At 40.5% G+C, this 19,554-nt stretch overlaps 1 protein-coding gene across 4 annotated transcripts in view; it reads right to left on the bottom strand.

Moving 5' to 3' along the window:
• ACOT12 (acyl-CoA thioesterase 12) overlaps nt 1-19,554 on the bottom strand; it is a 52,475-nt gene that overhangs the window by 25,297 nt on the left and 7,624 nt on the right. For 3 of the 4 annotated variants that reach the window (XM_045998971.1, XM_045998970.1, XM_045998972.1), the window contains exons 2-5: nt 19,246-19,315; nt 13,483-13,543; nt 11,242-11,343; nt 6,016-6,151 (exon numbers count right to left, since the gene is read on the bottom strand). In XM_045998971.1, the coding sequence (XP_045854927.1) occupies nt 6,016-6,151; nt 11,242-11,343; nt 13,483-13,543; nt 19,246-19,315 (369 nt within the window). Of the gene's footprint in view, nt 1-6,015; nt 6,152-10,358; nt 10,481-11,241; nt 11,344-13,482; nt 13,544-19,245; nt 19,316-19,554 lie in introns of those variants that run through there. The other variant, XM_045998973.1, reaches the window with a different exon arrangement.

The raw sequence follows: 19,554 nt of genomic DNA, 5'->3' as shown, positions 1-19,554 counted from the left end.
TATATTTTTGCTATTATTATACATATTCTTTTTAAAATCTTTTTTAAAAATATTTTATTTATTTGACAGAGAGAAATCACAACTAGGCAGAGAGGCAGGCAGAGAGAGAGGAGGAAGCAGGCTCCCCGCAGAGCAGAGAGCCCATTGTGGGGCTTGATCCCAGGGCCCTGGGATCATGACCCGAGCCGAAGGCAGAGGCTTTAACCCACTGAGCCACCCAGGCGCCCCTATACATATTCTTGTATAGAAATTCTCTTTGTTTCTTTGTCAAACCTTCTAGGTAATGCTTTTTTTTTCTTTTTTAAGATTTTATTTATTTATTTGACAGAGATCACAAGTAGGCAGAGAGGCAGGCAGAGAGAGGGGAGGAAGCAGGCTCCCTGCTGAGCAGAGAGCCTGATGTGGAGCTCGATCCCAAGACCCTGGGACAGTGACCTGAGCTGAAAGCAGAGGCACCCTGAGCCACCCAGGCACCCCTAGGTAATTCTTTATTACTGATTATTACTGATTAATACTTTTGATTCTCTTTTATTTTTTAAAATACATTAACATTCTTACTTAGTATTCTTTATATGATAAATGCAGTAACTATAGTCTTGCTGGGCCTCCTTCTATTGTCTAGTCCTTCCTCTGGATTTTGGTGACTCATTTATTATTATCCTTTATGATGTTTGTCTAGGAGTTCATATGCCTTGGACCTATGTGTGTGGGGATTCCTGAGAGCTGGGCTTAAAGTCATTTCTCTAGGGGTTTGCATTTATGGCTGCAGATCAGCTGGGGGAACTATATAACATGGTGCCACTTCCCACTTCCCACTTAATTTGACATGGGTCTGTTTTAGTCCAAACAAGTCCAGTGAATTCTGAAACCAAATCTACATGAGAATGCGCTTGTGATTGAATTCTCAAAGGGAATCAGTTTTGGGGGTAGGGGGGTTGTTCTGTATATTTTTCCCATTCTACCTAGGGCTCTTGCTGAGATAGGAAAAAATCCCTACAAGAGCTCTCTGTGAGTTGGGATTTTTCCACTTGACTCACCAAAAGTATCATTTTTTTAGGTTTGCAGCTATATATAAGGTTTTCTGATCCAACCTTCCATGTAACATGGGCTGCTGGCTTTGTGTCCTGATTCTTTGCAGGCCCATTAACACACAAGTTCTAGGTCTTCTAGTGCCAACCGAGTCCTGAGCAAATGCCAGCTCTTCTATCTCCTTACAATCCTGCATTTGTGTTTTCTTTTTTTTTTTTAAGATTTTATTTATTTATTTTTTCATTCATTATTTATTTATTTATTGTGATAGAGGTTACAAGTAGGCAGAGAGGCAGGCAGAGAGAGGGGAGGAAGCAGGCTCCCTGCTGAGCAGAGCCCGATGTGGGGCTTGATCCCAGGACCCTGAGACCATGACCTGAGCCGAAGGCAGAGGCTTAACCCACTGAGCCACCCAGGCGCCCCTGCGTTTGTGTTTTCTACTAGTTTCTGGACTTCGAGGATTTCTCTTATTTTTCTGCCTGCTGAGATGTGCTTGCAAACATGTTTGTAAATATTTTATCCAGAAATTTTAGCTTGTTCTAGATATAAGCCCACCATATTGCTGTCATCAGGACTGGACTGATTCCCGAAGTGGTCTTCAAAAGGCACATGAAACCTTCAATCCCTTTCAACTTCTTTCTTTCTCTTTTTTTGCTATTACTGACTCTGTCAGATGATGTTCTCTTAATATCTCAAACTAGTATTGGTTGAGTTTTTTTAGGTCAGTATCTCTTGCTTTCTTGTTCAAGATAAGTATAAACGATCTCTAAAATACAATGTTAAATGACAAAAAGAAAGGTGCATAGCTGTTTGAATACTGCGCTCCAAGTAAGGGCGTGTGTGTGTGTGTGTGTGTGTGTGTGTGTGTGTCTGTAATATTGGTTGTCTCTGAGATAGGAACTGGCTAACTGGGAGATACTGATGGTAGGAAGTCTTAACCTTTTAACCGAATGCTGTCTCGTACCTTTTGAACTTTTCACCCTGTGCATGTGTACTACCTATGTTTAAATTATTTAAAATAATTATAAAATTAAAACTGAGTAGGGCTTATATTATGAGAGACACTGTAAAGACTCAAATATAAGGCGATTCCTTCTTTCCTAAGGGATAACCTTAAAGAAAAAGCTACTCAATTTTTATGAAGATGTCCACGGCATCCACGGGGATATACAGAGGTAGGTACTAGGGCAGGTCACGTGTGCATAAGCACCAGCGATGACATGTATGCAGAAATAGACGGAGTACAGGTGACCTGGGTGCTGAATGAAGCCTGTTTGCAGGAAACTGCCAATTGATGGAGAAATATGGCTCTCTCAGGCTCAGAGACCAAGTCAGACTCACAGCTCTGGCTGTGGACTCAGATTAAGTATGGTAAACAGACTTCACCCTTTCTGCAGGCTTCCAAATTAGAGCATACTTGTCCCGAGGTCAATTTCAATACTTGGACTTTGGATGTTCATTAAGAACTGTGTCATCATTTGCTTGGACAACTTTTGCCTTCATTGTACAATTTTGGGTTAGGAACTTTGACCTGAATTGAGGATATTCCAGTTTTCCTTCTCATAACCAGAAAGGATCAACACAGGATAATGCTCATAAAAATTAGATTTCTTGCTAAAAAATAATTAAAATGCTCCAAATATGAAGTCTTTTCCTACAAGCCAAGCTTCCAAGCAGTGACCCAGGGGTATAAGAGCACATTCCAAAGAAGTCCTGCTTTTACATAATCTAATCTCATTTGTTTCCCTTTTCTTCTGAAAGTATATGATTCTGACTCAAATTTCTTTCTAACAATATGCATTTCAACCACATAAAATCTTGAAAGAGATTCCAACTAGTTGTGGTATTACTATCAATGTAGAACCCTGGGTTTTCTAAAAACATGGTTCAATAACAAAGATGATCTAGCTATCTTCCTTTAGAAGGTGTTGTCCAGTTCAAAACAAACTCCATCCAGATACACCAGGTAGCAGGTAGACAAACCATGCCCTCATGGCAACTTAAAGTTCCAGGGTCCGGCTCTGACACTAAGAGAAATTGCTTTTAGGTTCTACGCTACCTCGATGGCATGAAAGCTAGTGAATTTTCTAAAAAGACCAAATCAATGAAGTTAGGTTCAAAATTGTTCTGTGCAAAGGAATGTAGAATAATCCATTTTAGGGTAGATCAGAGGAAACACGATAAAGACAGACTTCTAAAAATCTCTAATCTAAACTGAACTAGACCTCTAGGGTGATCTGCCCAGCTTCCTAATAAACTGAAACTGAAATCGATTACAATCATTTTACCTCTATATGTGAATGCCCGTAGCATGTGAGAATGACTTCCGTATTCACAGTTCAGTGGATAGTTTTTATTCCTAACTTTCTGGAATGAAGTTCACCACTCATTTCTTCATGTAACTCTATCGCCTGACTTACAATGCTAGTCTCTCTGGTTCTCCCTGCACCCCTCCCACTGGTCCCTCTAGGTCTCCTTTGTAGATCGAGCCTCCTCCTCTGATCACCTCTTAAATGGCCACGTGCTCCAAGTATCACTCTTGGCCCCCCAACCTCGTGCCACTGTGAGCCTTCCCTAGGTGACTATAGGTACTATTTCATCTGAATTACCATATGTCAGCTGTTGTGTCTCAAACTAAATCTCCGCAGCCTTGATTCTGTCCTTTTGGTTGTTCCTCAGGCACGTCAGACTAAACTATACTCATCATCCCCGTCTTCAGAACTGCCCCTCCCCTCCCCCTCATATGCATTCGCTCAGTTCGTGACACCACCATTAGCTGACCAGCTGGTCAGAATAGAAACCTGAGAGTTACCCTGAACAGCTGCTTCTTCCTCATCCATCTCCCCACATGAGTAACCCTACTCTGCTTTGTTATCCCTTGCATATTTTTGTACTTTCCCCCCTCCCCTTTCTACTGTCATTGCCTAGAATAGCCGCTCCTCACCCCTTGCCTGGTCTCCTTCCCTCTAGTCTCCCCTCCTCTATGCAGAGTGACCATATTCAGTGCCAGCCTAATCATATGACCCTGCCCAAATCTTCATCGACTTCCCTCAAGGAGAGAAGAAATGTCAAGCCTCTTTGCTTGGCCTAATGGAGCCTCCGTGACATAGTCCTATCTTTTCATGTCCTGCTTCCTTCCACCTTGAATTTTCTCTCTGGTATGCCTTTGCTTTCATGGTTCAACCATTTCATTACTTTAGCAAAATGCATTTTAAGTATAGTTTGGTGCCGATACCACCTTTACAAAAGGATGGACTCATCTCAGCATGGTAATTTAATGACGATGTCTTCATTTCTTTAAGAAGCTATCTTGGGGGGCACCTGAGTAGCTCAGTGGGTTAAAGCCGCGGCCTTTGGCTCAGGTCATGATCCCAGGGTCCTGGGATGGAGCCCCGCATCGGGCTCTCTGCTCAGCAGGGAGCCTGCTTCCTCCTCTCTCTCTGCCTGCCTCTCTGCCTAGTTGTGATCTCTGTCTGTCAAATAAATAAATAAAATCTTAAAAAAAGTTATCTTGGTAATGGGCATTGTCTTTTTAAAGGTCTGCAAGAATAGAAACCTTTGAAAACCTTTTTTTTCCAAACCAAAGGTCATCTGTGAAGTGGTCCCGGGACCATGATGATGTCATGCAGGGCAGAATGCAGGGCAGACCCACCCAGGTCGCCCCTGCCTCTGCCTTTCCTCTCTCCTCTGGCGTCTGTGTGTCCTCTTCTTCCTTCCTCTCTTTCAATATTCTCACTCTGCTACTTTCTCATCTCCTTTCCTTCCTCCTCTTTTTTTTTCTTTTTAAACAGATTTATCCCATTCCTATTTTATTATTTTATTTAAATTCAATTATCTAACATATAATGCATCATTTGCCCTCCTTAATGCCCATCACCTAGTTACCCCCTCTCCCCACCCACCTCCCTTTCCATGACCCTCAGTTTATTTCCCAGAGTCAAGAGTCTCTCATGGTTTGTCTCTCTCTCTCTGATTTCTTCCCATTCAGTTTTCCCTCCCTGTCCCTGTGATCCTCTGTGCTGTTTCTTATATTCCACATATGAGTGAAACCATATGATAATTATCTTTTTCTAATGGACTTATTTCACTTAGCATAATCCCCTCCAGTTCCATTGATGTCGATGTAAATGGTTAAGTATTCAGCCTTTCCTTCCTCTTCTACATGGATCTGCTTTTGGAGCTCAGGGGGAATTGGACCTTCTGTGAACTTCCTGGCCCCTCTGGCAGTGGTGAGTAGAGCAACTGGAGCTGGACCACTCCACTTCCAACCTCACCGCTTTGCTCTCCCCAACAGATCATCTCCTCTGCGGCTGCAGGAGATAGGGTCAGAAGAAAAGGAAGGGCAGGGGAGAGGCAAGGCAGCCCTCTTTTTCCTGCCATTCTGGCCCCACGAAGCCTCAAAGAGCCTGGGAGACCACAGCCAGAGAACTAAGATACTCTGGCTCATCCAGACTATCAACACCCAGTGTTACCAGGGAAGAGTCAGGAAACAGGAATAGAAACTTCACGCCTCTGTTCATAGCAAGAATAGAATCATAGCACTTCCCGGGACCTTTAGCAAGGGTCTTCCCTGCTCGGTTTCCGTTTCCTCCTTTGCTGGAATTGTAATCAGCTCATCTGAAGTAATGAATGAGAGACTGCTTAGTAAACTGTGAAGCACCAGATGGATATAGTGTGCTGTCATTCCTTCACTGCTTGGTCACTACTGAACGCATTCTTACCGATAAGGACTGCCTAGTCCCTGTCACCCTTCTTTTCTGTCTCTTCCTCTGGAGAACCCCCCATTTAAAGAGGTCTTCGGTGTCAGTAGTTACATATTGAATTGGCCAGGCCCTTCCTTCTCCGGCCACTGGGTTTGTTGGGGGAAGATACCTAGCATTGCCAGGGCTGAATTGTAATAATAAGGTGAAAAGAAGTGTGCTCGAAGAAAGGACCCCTTACTTGTCACAGTCATATAATTAAAGTTCCTGTTATAGGCTTACTGACCTTCAAACTTGTTGTTTTCCTTCATCAAGTTCTTAAAGGTATCTTCGTGATGTAATCGAACTTTCCTTCTCTCAGAAGCCAGATTATGTTCCACATGATCTTGCTCAGTTAGAAGTGTGACTGGTTTTAAATGAATCTTGAAAAAAGAAAAACATGTCTCTTTCATTACCTTGTTAAGTTATCAGAAGACAACACGAGTTTTGTAAAACAAATGATATGTTACATTGTTTTCTAACGCAAAGTAAATAGAGCATTTCTGGGTATTTTTACATGTACTATTTAACTAAATTTATTTCTTACAATCTTTTTAAACTAAAAAAAATCATTATAGGCTTAATTATTTCTACATACAATAAGATATATGCTTTAAAGAGTTTTCTAAATATTAAATTTCCCTGATTTTTAAAATTTTCAAAAGAGCTACAAAATAAAAAAAGTTCTTCAAATTAATTAATGAGGTGGGGGACTTTGAGGCCATTGAATTCCTACCAAGAAATGTTTTCTACTTCTTGCAAAATTAAGATCTCAAAGGGAGGGAATAAACATGTTCTAGAGAAAGCTCTTAAGCACTGAGAGTTAGTTCTAATTTGGAAATTTCATCACACGGTGAAAACATTATCTAATAAACAAACTAAAAGAATCAAAAGGTCAGAACAAAGCTTTAACTGACCTCCAGAAACCTAAAAATCTGATGCAACAGAACCAAGGGCTCAAGCTCTCCCATAAATACATGTCTGTGTGCATAGGGAAGTCACTTTGAGGCTGGATGGGGATAATTCCATGCTCATTTCCAGAATACCTGAAGGCTGGTACTGACCCTTAGCCAAGAAGGCAAAGCAGCCAATGATTCATAATATGCTGCTTTCAAGTCTAAAACTCCCATAGAATGCCTTGTCTAATTTGTTTAGGGATATATAGACATGAAAACTTATACTGGCTTAACTCCATAGCATTGTTTAAGTTCTGTGACCAGTGGGGTAAAAAAGTCTACCTGGTGAACTTGTGTCTTGGCTCTCCAATCTACAGATGGAGCCTCTTTTGTATAACTGAAAACGACTCTGAGAGTGAAAAACTGAGAGCTTCTCTCCAAAGGTCAGGAACAAGACAAGGATGTCTACCTTCACCACTTTTATTCAACATAACAGTGGACTGGAAAGTCCTAGCCACAGCCATTAGACAACAAAGGGGAAAAGGGGCATCTGAATTGGTAAGGAAGAAGTAAAATTTTCACTATATGAAGATGACATGATATAGAAAAATAACTCCACCAAAAAAGAAATGATAAATAAATTCAATAAAGTCACAGGATAGAAAATCAATGTACAGAAATCTGTTCCATTTCTATGCACTAATAATGAAGCAGCAGAGAATGAAATTAAGAAAATAACCCTATTTACAAATACACCAAAAACAATATGTATGAATAAACCTGACCAAAAAACCATGAAAGACCTGTACTCTGAAAACTGTAAAACCCTGATAAAAAAATTCAAGACAATGCAAAGAAATGAAAAGACATTCCATGCTCATGGGTTCAAAGAAAAAATATTGATAAAATGTCTATAACATCCAAAGAGATCTACACATGTAATCCTTATCAAAATACCACCAGCATTTTTTACAGAGCTAGAACAAACAATCCAAAGATTTGTGTGGAACCACAAAAGACCTCGAACATCCAAAGCAATCTTGAAAAAGAAAAACAAGGGGTCTGCCTTTGGCTCAGGTCATGATCCTGGGGTCTTGGGATAGAGCCCCGAGTTGGCTCCCTGCTTAGTCCCCTCCCTCTCCCTTTGCCCCTGCTTGTGTTCTCTCCCTAGCTGAATCTCTGTCAAATAAATAAATAAAATTTATAAAGAAATAAGAAAAGAAAAACAAAACTGGAAGTATCACAAATCTGGATGGCAAGTTATATTACAAAGTGCTAGTAATTAAAACAGTATGGTACTGGCGTAAAAACAGACACATAGATGAATGGAACAGAACAGTAAACCCAGATATAAACCCACAATTACATGGTCAATTAATTTTTGACAAAGGAGGAAGGAATATACAATAAGAAGAAGACAGTCTCTTCAACAAACAGTGGTGGGAAAACTGGACTGTCACATGCCAAAAAATGAAATTGGACCCCTTTCTTTCACCATACCAAAAAATAAACTCAAAATGGATTAAGACCTAAATGTGAGACCTGAAACCATAAAAATCCTTAAGGAAAGCACAAGCAGTAGCAACATTGGCCGTAGCAACATTTTTCTAGATATGTCTCCTGAGGCAAGGAAATTAAAAAAAAAAAAAAAACTATTAGGAGTAGAACAAAATAAAAAGTTACTTCAGAGCAACTAAAATAACTGACAAAACTAAAAGACAACCTACTGAATGGGAGGAGATATTTGCAAATGGCATATCTGATACAGGGTTAGTATCTAAAATATAAGAACTGATACAACTCAACACCCCAAACTCAAACAATCCAATTTAAAAATGGGCAGAAAACATGAACAGATGTTTCTCCAAAGAAGACACAGAGATGGCCAACAAACACGTGAAAAGATGCTCAAAATCACTAACTATGGAAATACAAATCAAAACTACAATGAGATATCACCTCGTACCTGTCAGAATGGCTAAAATCAACACCACAAGACACAACAGGTGCTGGGGGCTATGGAGAAAGGGGACCCCTGCTGCACTGCTGGTAGGAATGCAAACTGGTACAGTCACTCTGGAAGACGGTGTGGAGGTTCCTCAGAAAGGTAAATAGAGAAATACCCTATGATCCAGTAATAGCACTATGAGGTATTTACCCCAAAAGTACAAAAAGACTAATTCAGAGGGATACAGACATACATACACACATAGCCAAACTATGGAAACAGTCCCGGTGTCCACAGACAGAGGAATGGATAAAGAAGATGTGGGTGTGGTATACACACATACAATGGAATACTACTCAGCTGTAAAGAATGCTCTCTTGTCATTGGCATCTACAGGCATGGAGCAGAGAGTATAATGCTAAGCAAAACAAGTCAGAGAAAGACAAATACCACAGGATCTCACTCATATGTGGAATTTAAGAAACAAAACAAATGAGAAAGGAAAAAAAAGAGACAAACCAAGAAACACTCTTAAATATGGAGAACACACTGATGGTCACCAGATGGGAGGTGGGTGGGGGGGGGATGGGTAAAACAGGGGATGGGGATTAAAAAGAACTCATATCATGATGAAAATATAAAATAGTTAAAAATAAAAAAAAGGAAAAGAACCCTAAGAACCATGCCTGGAAGCCTTGAACTTCTCTGCTGTTTGTGCTTTCTTTCTCCTGCTATCCTATTTCTTTTTCTTTTTTTAAAAGATTTTTTTATTTATTTGACAGAAATCACAAGTAGGCAGAGAGAGAGAGGAGAAAGCAGGCTCCCTGCCAATCCCGATGTGGGGCTTGATCCCAGGAGTCTGGGATCATGACCTGAGCTGAAGGCAGAGGCTTTAACCCGCTGAGCCACCCAGGCACCCCCTCTCTTGCTATCCTATTTCTTTTAGTTTTAGTGAAGCCCTGCATGAGCATCTGCTATGGAGTTTTGTGAGTCCTTCAGTGATCCAGTCTGGGCAACTGACCAACTAAGCCTCATCACGATCTCATCCTGGAATAAACTCACTTTGGACAGTGATGCAGCTTGGCCTGCTGTTTTAGACCAAACCACTGATTTTTCATGGCTTTCTTCGTGATGTGCCACTGAACAAGAATGGTACTAGCTAGAAAGTTTGGGAAAGGTGCTTTGCAATAAAGGTTACCTGAGCCAACCTATTATGGCAGCACTGCAAGGCATCAACCTTCCAGAACCACTTTCAGAAAACAGTTCTTCAGGCTCAGCAGAGACTAGACTGAAGTGAGACTATTATATTCTTAGTCCATGAGTCCCTGAGGTCAGAATGAGAACAAGGAACAGGATGGAGAGGCAGGATCTTTTCTATCCTTGCACTCACCCGCATATACTCTCGTTCTCAAGGGTTTGGAGATTTTGGAAAGACAAGATGGTTTGCAAGACCTATCTCAATGTCCTAGATTTTAATGAACATAGGATACCTGGGATGCTTTGTCAAAGTTCAGATCCCAAGTTCCTGCACTCGTGATTCTCATTCGGTAGAGCTGAGACACAGCCCAGAAAACTGCATTTTAAATAATAGCTGATATGAACTTCAGTTTGAAAAAGAATGTCCTTGGGCATTGTGAATATGGCTTGTGTCATGTCTCATATGGGACAGGGACTGGGAGATGAGTCCTGGGGCACAAAAGTCTGTAGGGACATTCTACCACCCAGGCATAGGGCGGACTAACTCACATCCATCCATCTCTTTGCTCCTGGCCCAGGTGAGGAGTAGCTTGGGAGTGAGTGCTGCTCTGCTGGGAACACAGAAGACATGGCTTTGTCCCAGCTCCAGAGTAGGAGGCAGTCTGAGGAAGAATGCTTTTGTAGAGTGAGAAGACCTCCTTGTCGCTTCGAAGTATCACCAGGAGAAAGAAGCCACTGTGCCCACCTCTGGCGTGGTCCTTGCAGTGAAAGATTTAAATTCCAAATTGGATGATTGCATTTAAAATTGCTTAGACTAAATGTGAATCCTCTCCTGGATACCCTGATCCCGAAAAGGAAAGCCAAGAAACCATAATGAGTAAATTCCCAGGAGACTATAGACAAGCTGCTCTTGGCCAATGGCCAGGCAAGCCCCCTGGACACATATATCAGAACAACATATTTATTTGGAGGTTGTTTTTACTCCATACGCCCTGAAGCTTAGTTCAGCCTCTTTGACATTCTTCCTTCGGGTAGAGACAAACAATTGCACCACAACATACAAGGGCTTACTATGCCGCTCTTGCTTTAAAAAAAAAAATTATTTTAACTCAATTTTGAGTTATACAATCAGGAAAAAAAAGAACAAAACCAGTAAACACTATTTTTGAGAAACGACAGACCCTTCAGATCATTTAAAACAGTATTTTTTTCCTTTTTCACCAACTGGCTATATCTATCTCCCTTTCTCTAAGGTCCGTAACCCTCTATTACCACACATGACAACTTTTACAGAAATAGGGGTGGATGACAAATCTTGGGAAAGCATATGTCACAGTAAGAAGAAAGGTCTTTTTGTCCATAATAAGTCTGATGCAACCATTAACATGTCCCTGAGTAACAAGCTAGATATTCCTTCACAGAGAAAATTTACCTTTTCTTCTCCAACGGGTTTGGCTACAAAGGTAGAGAAAGCCACACTAACAAGTTTCTCAATACCAGTGAACATGTCCTGGACTACGACCTTGATGCTGATCTAAAACGAAAAGAAAAATAAATGAGTAAATGTTCTGCCATCCAGATAACACGAGATTGCAGCAATCAAGATTCCGTGATATAATTCATCATTCTTTTGTTTTTGAATAAAATCAGCATTTTAATTTATTTTTAAGCAACACTGTTCATTCGGTGATGTTCCATAAAATTAAAAAATAAGTTCTTTTTTGATTATAGAAAAATATGTATTTAGCATGGAGAGTTTGGTAAATGTAAAAACAGATAAAACAGAATCTCATTATCCAGAGCAAATATTATTAGCAATCCCACCACTCAGACAAATAATTACTAATGTTTAGGTGAATTTTCTTCCAGTTTTATGTATGTGTATATAAGGACACACATAAAGTCACATACTGCATCTATAGTTTCATAGTGTAATTTTAAAAACCGGCATTATCTGACAAGCATTTTCTAATCCTGTTGTTACTGAATATGCTTTTGAAAACCAGATACTCATGAATGCCTTGTAGATCGTTGGAGAGATGGACCACAACTTTTTAAAATCTTTGGTCTCTCAGTTCCATAACCAAGTTAACGTGGACAAAATGGCATCGTGTTATCTGTAGATTTTTCTTGTGGAAACTTTCGCTTGTGTCCAAGAATAGAAGGAAGAGAACAGAGGAAAAGGAGCTGTTCTCCGTGTTTGGGTTGAATATAAAGAAGAGCCCTAGCCCTCAGGAGAGAGGCCAAGCCCAGTGGCTACTGTGGGGCAAACATCAGGGCTTACAGCTGAGAAAGCACTGTTGTAACTGGAGCTGGGAGAGCTGGTTTTTTTTTTTTTTTTTTGCTGTTGTTGTTTTTTAAAGATTATTTATTTATTTATTTGACAGCGATCACAAGTAGGCAGAGAGAGAGGCAGAGAGAAAGGAGGAAGCAGGCTCCCCACTGAGCAGGGAGCCTGATGTGGGGCTCAATCCCAGGACTCTGGGATCATGACCTGAGCCAAAGGCAGAGGCTTAACCCACTGAGCCACCCAGGAGCCCCGAGAGAGCTGGTTTTTAACATAAACACTTCTCTTCTGATTTCAAGTGTTTTGTGTCCTGTTCATATGGATACTGGGGTAAAGCCATCACCGTAGGGAGGGTTACTGCCAAACAGTTCTATTGAAGAGCAATATGGGTTGAATGGTGTCCCCCACCAAATCCAGCACCTTATAATGTGACCTTACTTTGGAAGCAGGGTGGTTCAGATGTAACTGGTTATGATGAGCCAGAGGAGAGGGGCTCCTGATCCCATGTGCTGATGTCCTTATAAAAAGGGGAATTTGGACACAGACACACACACCATGTGAAGAGGAAGGCAGAGAGTGGGATGATGGAGCAGAAGCCAAGGGCTCCAAAGGCATCAGCAAATCACCAGAAGCCAGGGGAGAGCCCTGAGCACGTTCTCTTGCATAGTCCTCAGAGTCAACCCTACTGATGCCTTGATTTAGGACTTCAAACTTCTAGAGCTGTGACACAATACATTTCTGTTGGTTAAGCCTCCTAGTCTATGGGGACTCTGTTACCGTGGGCCCAGCCAACAAATGTAAGCCCTTCCTGTCTTCTGTGTCCAGAGATCAAAGGGACTGGTACTAACCAACCTAGAAGTTGCAATATAAGTTCCTATAACTCCTTTTCTGCTAGTTTCATCTGGACAGCGATTCCAAAAGCCTCTGAAAATGTTGCTTTCACAACTGTAATAAAGAAAACAAAACCAAGTGGATGTAGAAGAGAAATCTTCTAAACTTCCCTTCTCACTTCAGTTACTCTGCCTTTCAAAAACTAGCTAATTATGGGGCTGGTTTCCAGGAGAAGGTGAAGAGACGGAGAACAAGGAGAGTCAGAATAATTAAGAAATAAAACCCATACTTTGCAAAGAACCAAGAGAGTGCCCTTCTCCCTTGTACGTTTACTTTCTATGTACCCTTCTCTGTGGAAATAGTGCATGGCATCACACTGAATTTTGGTAGCAGAGTTGACTGGGAAACACAAGGCCCGTATTACTTACCTATAAGCCTGACCACAGATTCAAGGACCTTCTGAAATTCAGAATCTCGCTCCAAATTATTCCAGAACTACTCCTCTGTCCTCTGAAGAGATGGGCACCCATAGTCAGGAGAAATGAGGTCACTTACCTCCATGCTTGTGCTGAATGCTCTGGTAACTTTTGCTTTGATGGTTATAACTTGTCCAACTCTAGTTAAAAGGAGAGGAAGGGACTTCAGTAATCCTAGCACAGCTCATCTGAGACTTAAAGATTCACCTAAATGGACATGCCATAGAGCAGTCCCCCCATGTCATGCTGAAAATGTTCATCCATGAAACCTCAGGTTAATGATAACAGAAAAAGGCAGCTGTAAAAACAGACGCCCATCACTGTAAGCCACCTGTGCGTTAGCTGACTCCTTCTATTCAAACAGAAAAATTTACAAAATGGTGTGCAAAATGACTTCCCAAATCTGCAACAGATACTCGGATTATATCACAGCTATTTCCTTGAGAGAAGTTAAAACAAACACACCAGCCAACCCACACAACTGATATTTATTTTTAAATGTTTGTTCACAAATAAATGGGATACAAATGAGCAAGCAACAAACTGATCAACTTCACCAGGTTTACACGAACCCTCAGGATGGCCTGGAGGATCCATTTACTCTCCACGATTATAGGACTCCTGGTCATACAATCTGAAATTGTTTCAGACCTTTTGGGTTCTGGCCCCCCAGTTATCTCCTGTCCTCTTTACCTTACCTTAAGGGTCTACCCACTGTAAGCCTGCTCAATTTTTCTCCCTTGCTTTCAAAGTTAAACTACACTCTCCATTTTCTTCTTCTTACTCTTCTGTTTCAGAGGAAGAAAGACTGGTCTCTTCCAGACCTCTTTCCGTACCTGTGCCCTTGACCCAGCCTCTCAGTATCTGTCCTCCCTCCCACCACCTGCTTAGCTCTTTTCTCTTTTCCTCAATCTTTGCCCCTTCCCTGACTTTTTAACAGTCTATGAAAATGCTCAAGGCTGCTTCTTTCTAAAGATCTTTCTCTCAACCCTATTCTATCTCAAAATCTTTTCTCCTAAAATACTACTTTCTTTTTTTAACTCATGCATTTAGGAAATGTTTACTGAGTTACAACTAGTCCTGGAACTCAGCTAAGACCTCAGGATACAGTAATAAGCAAGATAAGGTTGCTGACTGCAAGGAGACCAGTCTTCACCTGGGACACAGTCTATAGACAGCTGAAAGACAATGCTATGAAATTTCTTGAAAAAGAAAGGTTTGAGTAATACAAAAGCACCCATAAGAGGCTAATTCAGAAACTTGAGAAAGGAGTCACAGGAGAGGTGACATTTTTTTAATTTTTATTAACATATAATGTATTATTAGTCCTCCGGGGAGAGGTGACATTTGAGTTGGGTCTTTAACGATGATGATTTTTCCAGTGGCCGAAGTTTGAGGGCTTCATTTCCCATTCACTTCTCAGCCCCTCAAATCTGGCTATTGCCTCCACATCTCATTTCTGATCCTTCCACAGTCACTTCCTAACAGCTAACTCCAACGTCTCACCTCCTTTAATGCCTTTCTTCAGGAAGCTTTATCTTCCCTTGCATTCCAAAACAGTGTTCTCTCTTCTATCTAGGTTTCCCTCACTGATTTCTCTTCCTTAATCCATCCCTTCAGTGTGGACATCTCCTAAATTTCTGTCCTTTGTCCTATTCTCACTTCACTCCCTTTCTAGAAGACCTTGTTCTTGTCCATGATCCTGTCATCTTTATAGAAATGATTCTCAAACCTACATCTTTAGCCTGGACCTCATTCTTGAAACTCAGAGCCCTATTTCCAAATTTTTCTCAACAGATTCTACTAATCGTCAGGGAAGCTCTACTAGTCTCAGTGTTAGCTAGCTCCACACACACCACCCGATTTTTCTTAATCTTCACCTGCAGCACACACAAACCCAAATCAATTTTGTTTTTTCCCTTGTATATCTTCCTTGTAAACTTCCTAGCTCTGTTTAGTCAAGTTTCTAGGATAGATTCACAGTAATAGTGCCAGGCAGAGTTAGAGTCTCTCTCCAAACCTACAACAGTACTTTGTACTCACCAGCTACTAAAATCTTATGCCTGTCAGTCACAGTTGAAGAGGGGGAAGCACAGGCACTTTTGTCTCTTCTGTGAGCACTGTGCTGCCTTTAAAAGTAGGGGAATTCCAGGGGCACCTGGGTGGCTCAGTCGGTTGAGTGTCTGACTCTTGGTTTCAGCTCAGGTCATGAACTCAAGGTCACGGGGTCGAACCCCTTTTTGAGCCCCGTGTGGAGCCCTAAGCTCAGTGGGGAGTTTGCTTGGGATTCTCTCTCTCCTTCTCCCTCTGCCCTTCCCCTGTGTGGTGTCTCTCTCTCTCTCTCTCTAACAAGTAATTCTTTTTTAAAAAATAAAAATAAATAAAAGTAAGGGAATTCCAAAGAATCTGGTTGTCCACCAAATGAAACTCTCAACGCTGAAAGTCGGAGGAGTGGAATGACCAGAATTTCAACTCAAGAAAATCAGTTTCACAGCATGGCATTCAATGTCTTCTGTCTGCCCCAGTCTCTTGCTGGAGCCTCACCTCTCTGCAGACTAGGCTCTTCCTGAGCACTTTCTGCTCCTTCTCAGCCTCATGCTTGGATTCTTGCACATACCTCATTCTGTGAAGTCCTCCTATTCACCAGATGAAAATCTATAACTCATTTGAGGCACACTTTAAATGCCACCCCTCTCATTGATTCTCCAGTCAAAACGTGCACCTTTTAAACTACCCCAGAAAATGGAGTTTAATTTCACCCCAGGCCTGCATCCTGTCATGCTTTCTATTCTAATGATTATGCATCTGTCTGGCTCTCACCAGACTTAGTGACACTCCAAAATTTACACTCCAAATTTGTGCCATAATCATTCATATATCCTACGGAGTACAGAGCAGTACTTTTTGTATAGGCAATAAATATCTGAGAATTTTAAAAATATCCAATATTGTTTATAACCAAATTATACGGTTTTCTACATGTAGCTTTCACTTCTCTCTTTTTATGGTTCAGGTCCCATGTTAAAAAAAAAAAAGCAGGCCCCTTTCCATGATGTTAGGGGCCACAAATCCTTTCTGATTACAGAAACACAAAATGGTGCAAAATGGAGCAAAATGGCAACCCATATTTCACTGATGAGGTCATTAGTTAAGTCTAGTTTATAGAATTTAAGTTTGGAAAATATATAATAGATATTTTATTACAATACACCATTGGCATTCCTAAATTTAATAATGGTGCTTCTATCTAGTCCTAAACAAGTTTGGATTCGTAATAATTTGTAATTTGATCGAGACACAAACCCATGTAATTTTTTTCTTCTTCAGGGAAAAATCCCAGTGCTAGTATGTGAGCTTAGTCATTGGAACTTTATCCACTTTTATAAGACTCTAGAATGTCCAGCGCTCTATCAGTGACACTCCAGCTGCCTATGAGAACCACTGGTCAATAAAAATAAAAAAAGTGTTCAAAAAAAACCCCCACAGAATTGGGTCAGCGAAAGCACTGGATTAAGCTTACGAAGATCCAGGCTCAAAGCACCCTCAGTCCCCTGGTTTGCGCAGGGCATTAGGCCTCAGATTCTCCTTGGTACAAAATAGAAGGTTGGACTGATCTATAAAGGTCTTGCCATGTCTGGATTCTAATTCCTGCCAAAAATTTCTTCTGTGTCAGTTTTGAAGAAGTATTTTCTTCATGCACGTGGTTTTATTAAACTTGATTTTGTTTGTATCTAAATAAATAAATGTCAGATAGATAAGTGTAAGAGTAAGCCTGGAGAGACAGACTGAGCATCTCACTGGACAAGACTACCCAGGGCTTAAAAACCGTGGCAGCTACCCCCACGGTCTTTGAGAACCATCCAAGACGAGAAACAGATGGCCTTCTCTCTTCCTTTTCCTTGTTAGTTATGTTCATGCCTTCAAGGATCAAGATATTCAGGGAAAAACAAAAACAAAAACATCAAAGAAATTAAGTAAAACCATAAAATCAAAGAAATTAAGTAAAACCATACAATCCAATTTATTACAGGTATTAGAATAAACCCTTTAAAAAATAAATCATTCTTTATTCTGTCCCCTGGAAAAAAACCTAGAAATACTGACCAACCCTTTATAAATGAGTACATCTCTGCCCACATTGTGATCTCTACTTACTATTTTTTTTTTAAAGATTTTATTTTATTTATTTATTTGACAGAGAGAGATCACAAGTAGGCAGAGAGGCAGGCAGAGAGAGAGGAGGAAGCAGGCTCCCCACGGAGCAGAGAGCCTGATGCGGGGCTCGATCCCAGGACCCTGAGATCATGACCTGAGCCGAAGGCAGTGGCTTAATCCACTGAGCCACCCAGGCGCCCCTCTACTTACTATTTTTTTTTACTATTTCTTTTGAAGAAATTTATGACTCTTTTTAAGTTTTGTAAAAGGTGAGCCACCCTGTCAAACCAGAAAGTAAAAGAGTTATTGAAGACTTCTAACTTTGGGGTTATGTCCAAAGAACTTAGGAACCAGATTGAAGAAGCTCCCGCTCTTCAAAGACAAGGCAATTCGAGTATCCATAAGAATAACCACACCCAAACTGAATTATATCAACTATGTTACAGTCCATGGGCTTATGATGATATTAAATAAAGGAAAAGAATTAAGCCTGTCTTTCCCGGACAAACTTTGCCTAAGGATAACCAAGTAATTAATGAGACAAATGGTCTCTCTATACAAATATTTGAGAAAATAAATGAAGAAGAAATGATAGGATTGGCATATCACCATTTTATCAGTAACTAATGAAATAATGTTCTAGGTAATGATCATCAGACATTATGTGCTCTTGATAAGAACTGGCTTTACCAAAACATCAAAATTTCATCAAATCAATTTTTAGATGTAACGATCATTTTACAAGAAATACAAAGAATGGGTGAACATCTTAAATGGGGATACAATAAGCAAATACAAAATGTGGTAAACTCTCTAGGACATGACCAGGTTTCTTTAATAAATAAACTAAGGGAAATGAAAGAAGAGAAAATTATACGTGAAAAGGCTTATCAACCATACTGAATTGTGATTCAAGAAATCAATTGTTCAATTTAAAAAAAAACCATTTTTGGAGACCACTGGGAATAATGATTTCTGTTAATGGTGCTCTGATTATATTATTATGTTTCCTAAAAGTGCTCTTATCATATAGAAATATATAATGGAATATTCACAGATGATGCCTGAGATTTCCTTCAAAGTCATCCAGGTGTGTGGGGGGAGGATGCTAATAAAACAAGAGTGTCCATCAGTTGGTCATTGTTGTAGTTGGTGATGGTCCATGGGGATTCACTCTACCAATCTCTCTACCTCTGTATATGTTTGAAACCTTCGTTGATCTTGAAATTTTCTGCAGTAAGAGATGGAAAAGCATATACAAACTTCCACACATAATATGTTCTTCCTAATTTAACATCTGTACTCAAGATGAATTAATGTTTACCAACAACCTAATGATGAAATTCACCATCACGGACCTGCTTATTATCATTAATTATTCTTCTAGTCGAGGAAAAAGCCATTACGAGGCAGCTTTCAGAAATCCTGCTCTGTCTCAAACCAGAATGCATTCTTTCGGAGAGCTATTTCTCCACGAAATCAGGACTGCGAATTTATACTTAAAAGTCTTTCCTAAAAGTAGGTCCTGCGATTACTATTCTACTGATTTACATGAGGTCAACTGTTACTGATTTTGTTAACAAACTGGATCACTGATGCCAAATAAATGAGCACAGGTGCCACAAATATATGTTGTGAACGAGCCAAGAAGCGTGGCAGACAGGTGTGGTAGAGCGATGCCACTTACCTCGCCATCTCCTCAAATTGTATGTCATCCACTGAGGCTGTAACACAGGAAACCCCAGCATGTTTTTCAGCTTCAAAAAAACAGATGAAAATGGGCTGCGTCAATAGTTATGTTTAAACATTTCAGCACAAGGGAAAAGAAATAAAAACTAAATAGACTCATTCCAGTAGCTCATCCTCTGGCTCAGGTAAGTACCACTCTACCCACACCTGGGGGAGACCTGGGTCAGTAACAGTTCTTCAGCTCTGTAAGTTGTGTTTCTATTGCATTGAAATTACTGTACTTTCTTCTAAATTTTAACTTACACTG

This window comes from Meles meles, chromosome 3 (genome assembly GCF_922984935.1).
Source record: "Meles meles chromosome 3, mMelMel3.1 paternal haplotype, whole genome shotgun sequence".
In the NCBI taxonomy this organism is placed as follows: Eukaryota; Metazoa; Chordata; class Mammalia; order Carnivora; family Mustelidae; genus Meles; species Meles meles.
This window is presented reverse-complemented; position numbering and strand designations above follow the sequence as displayed.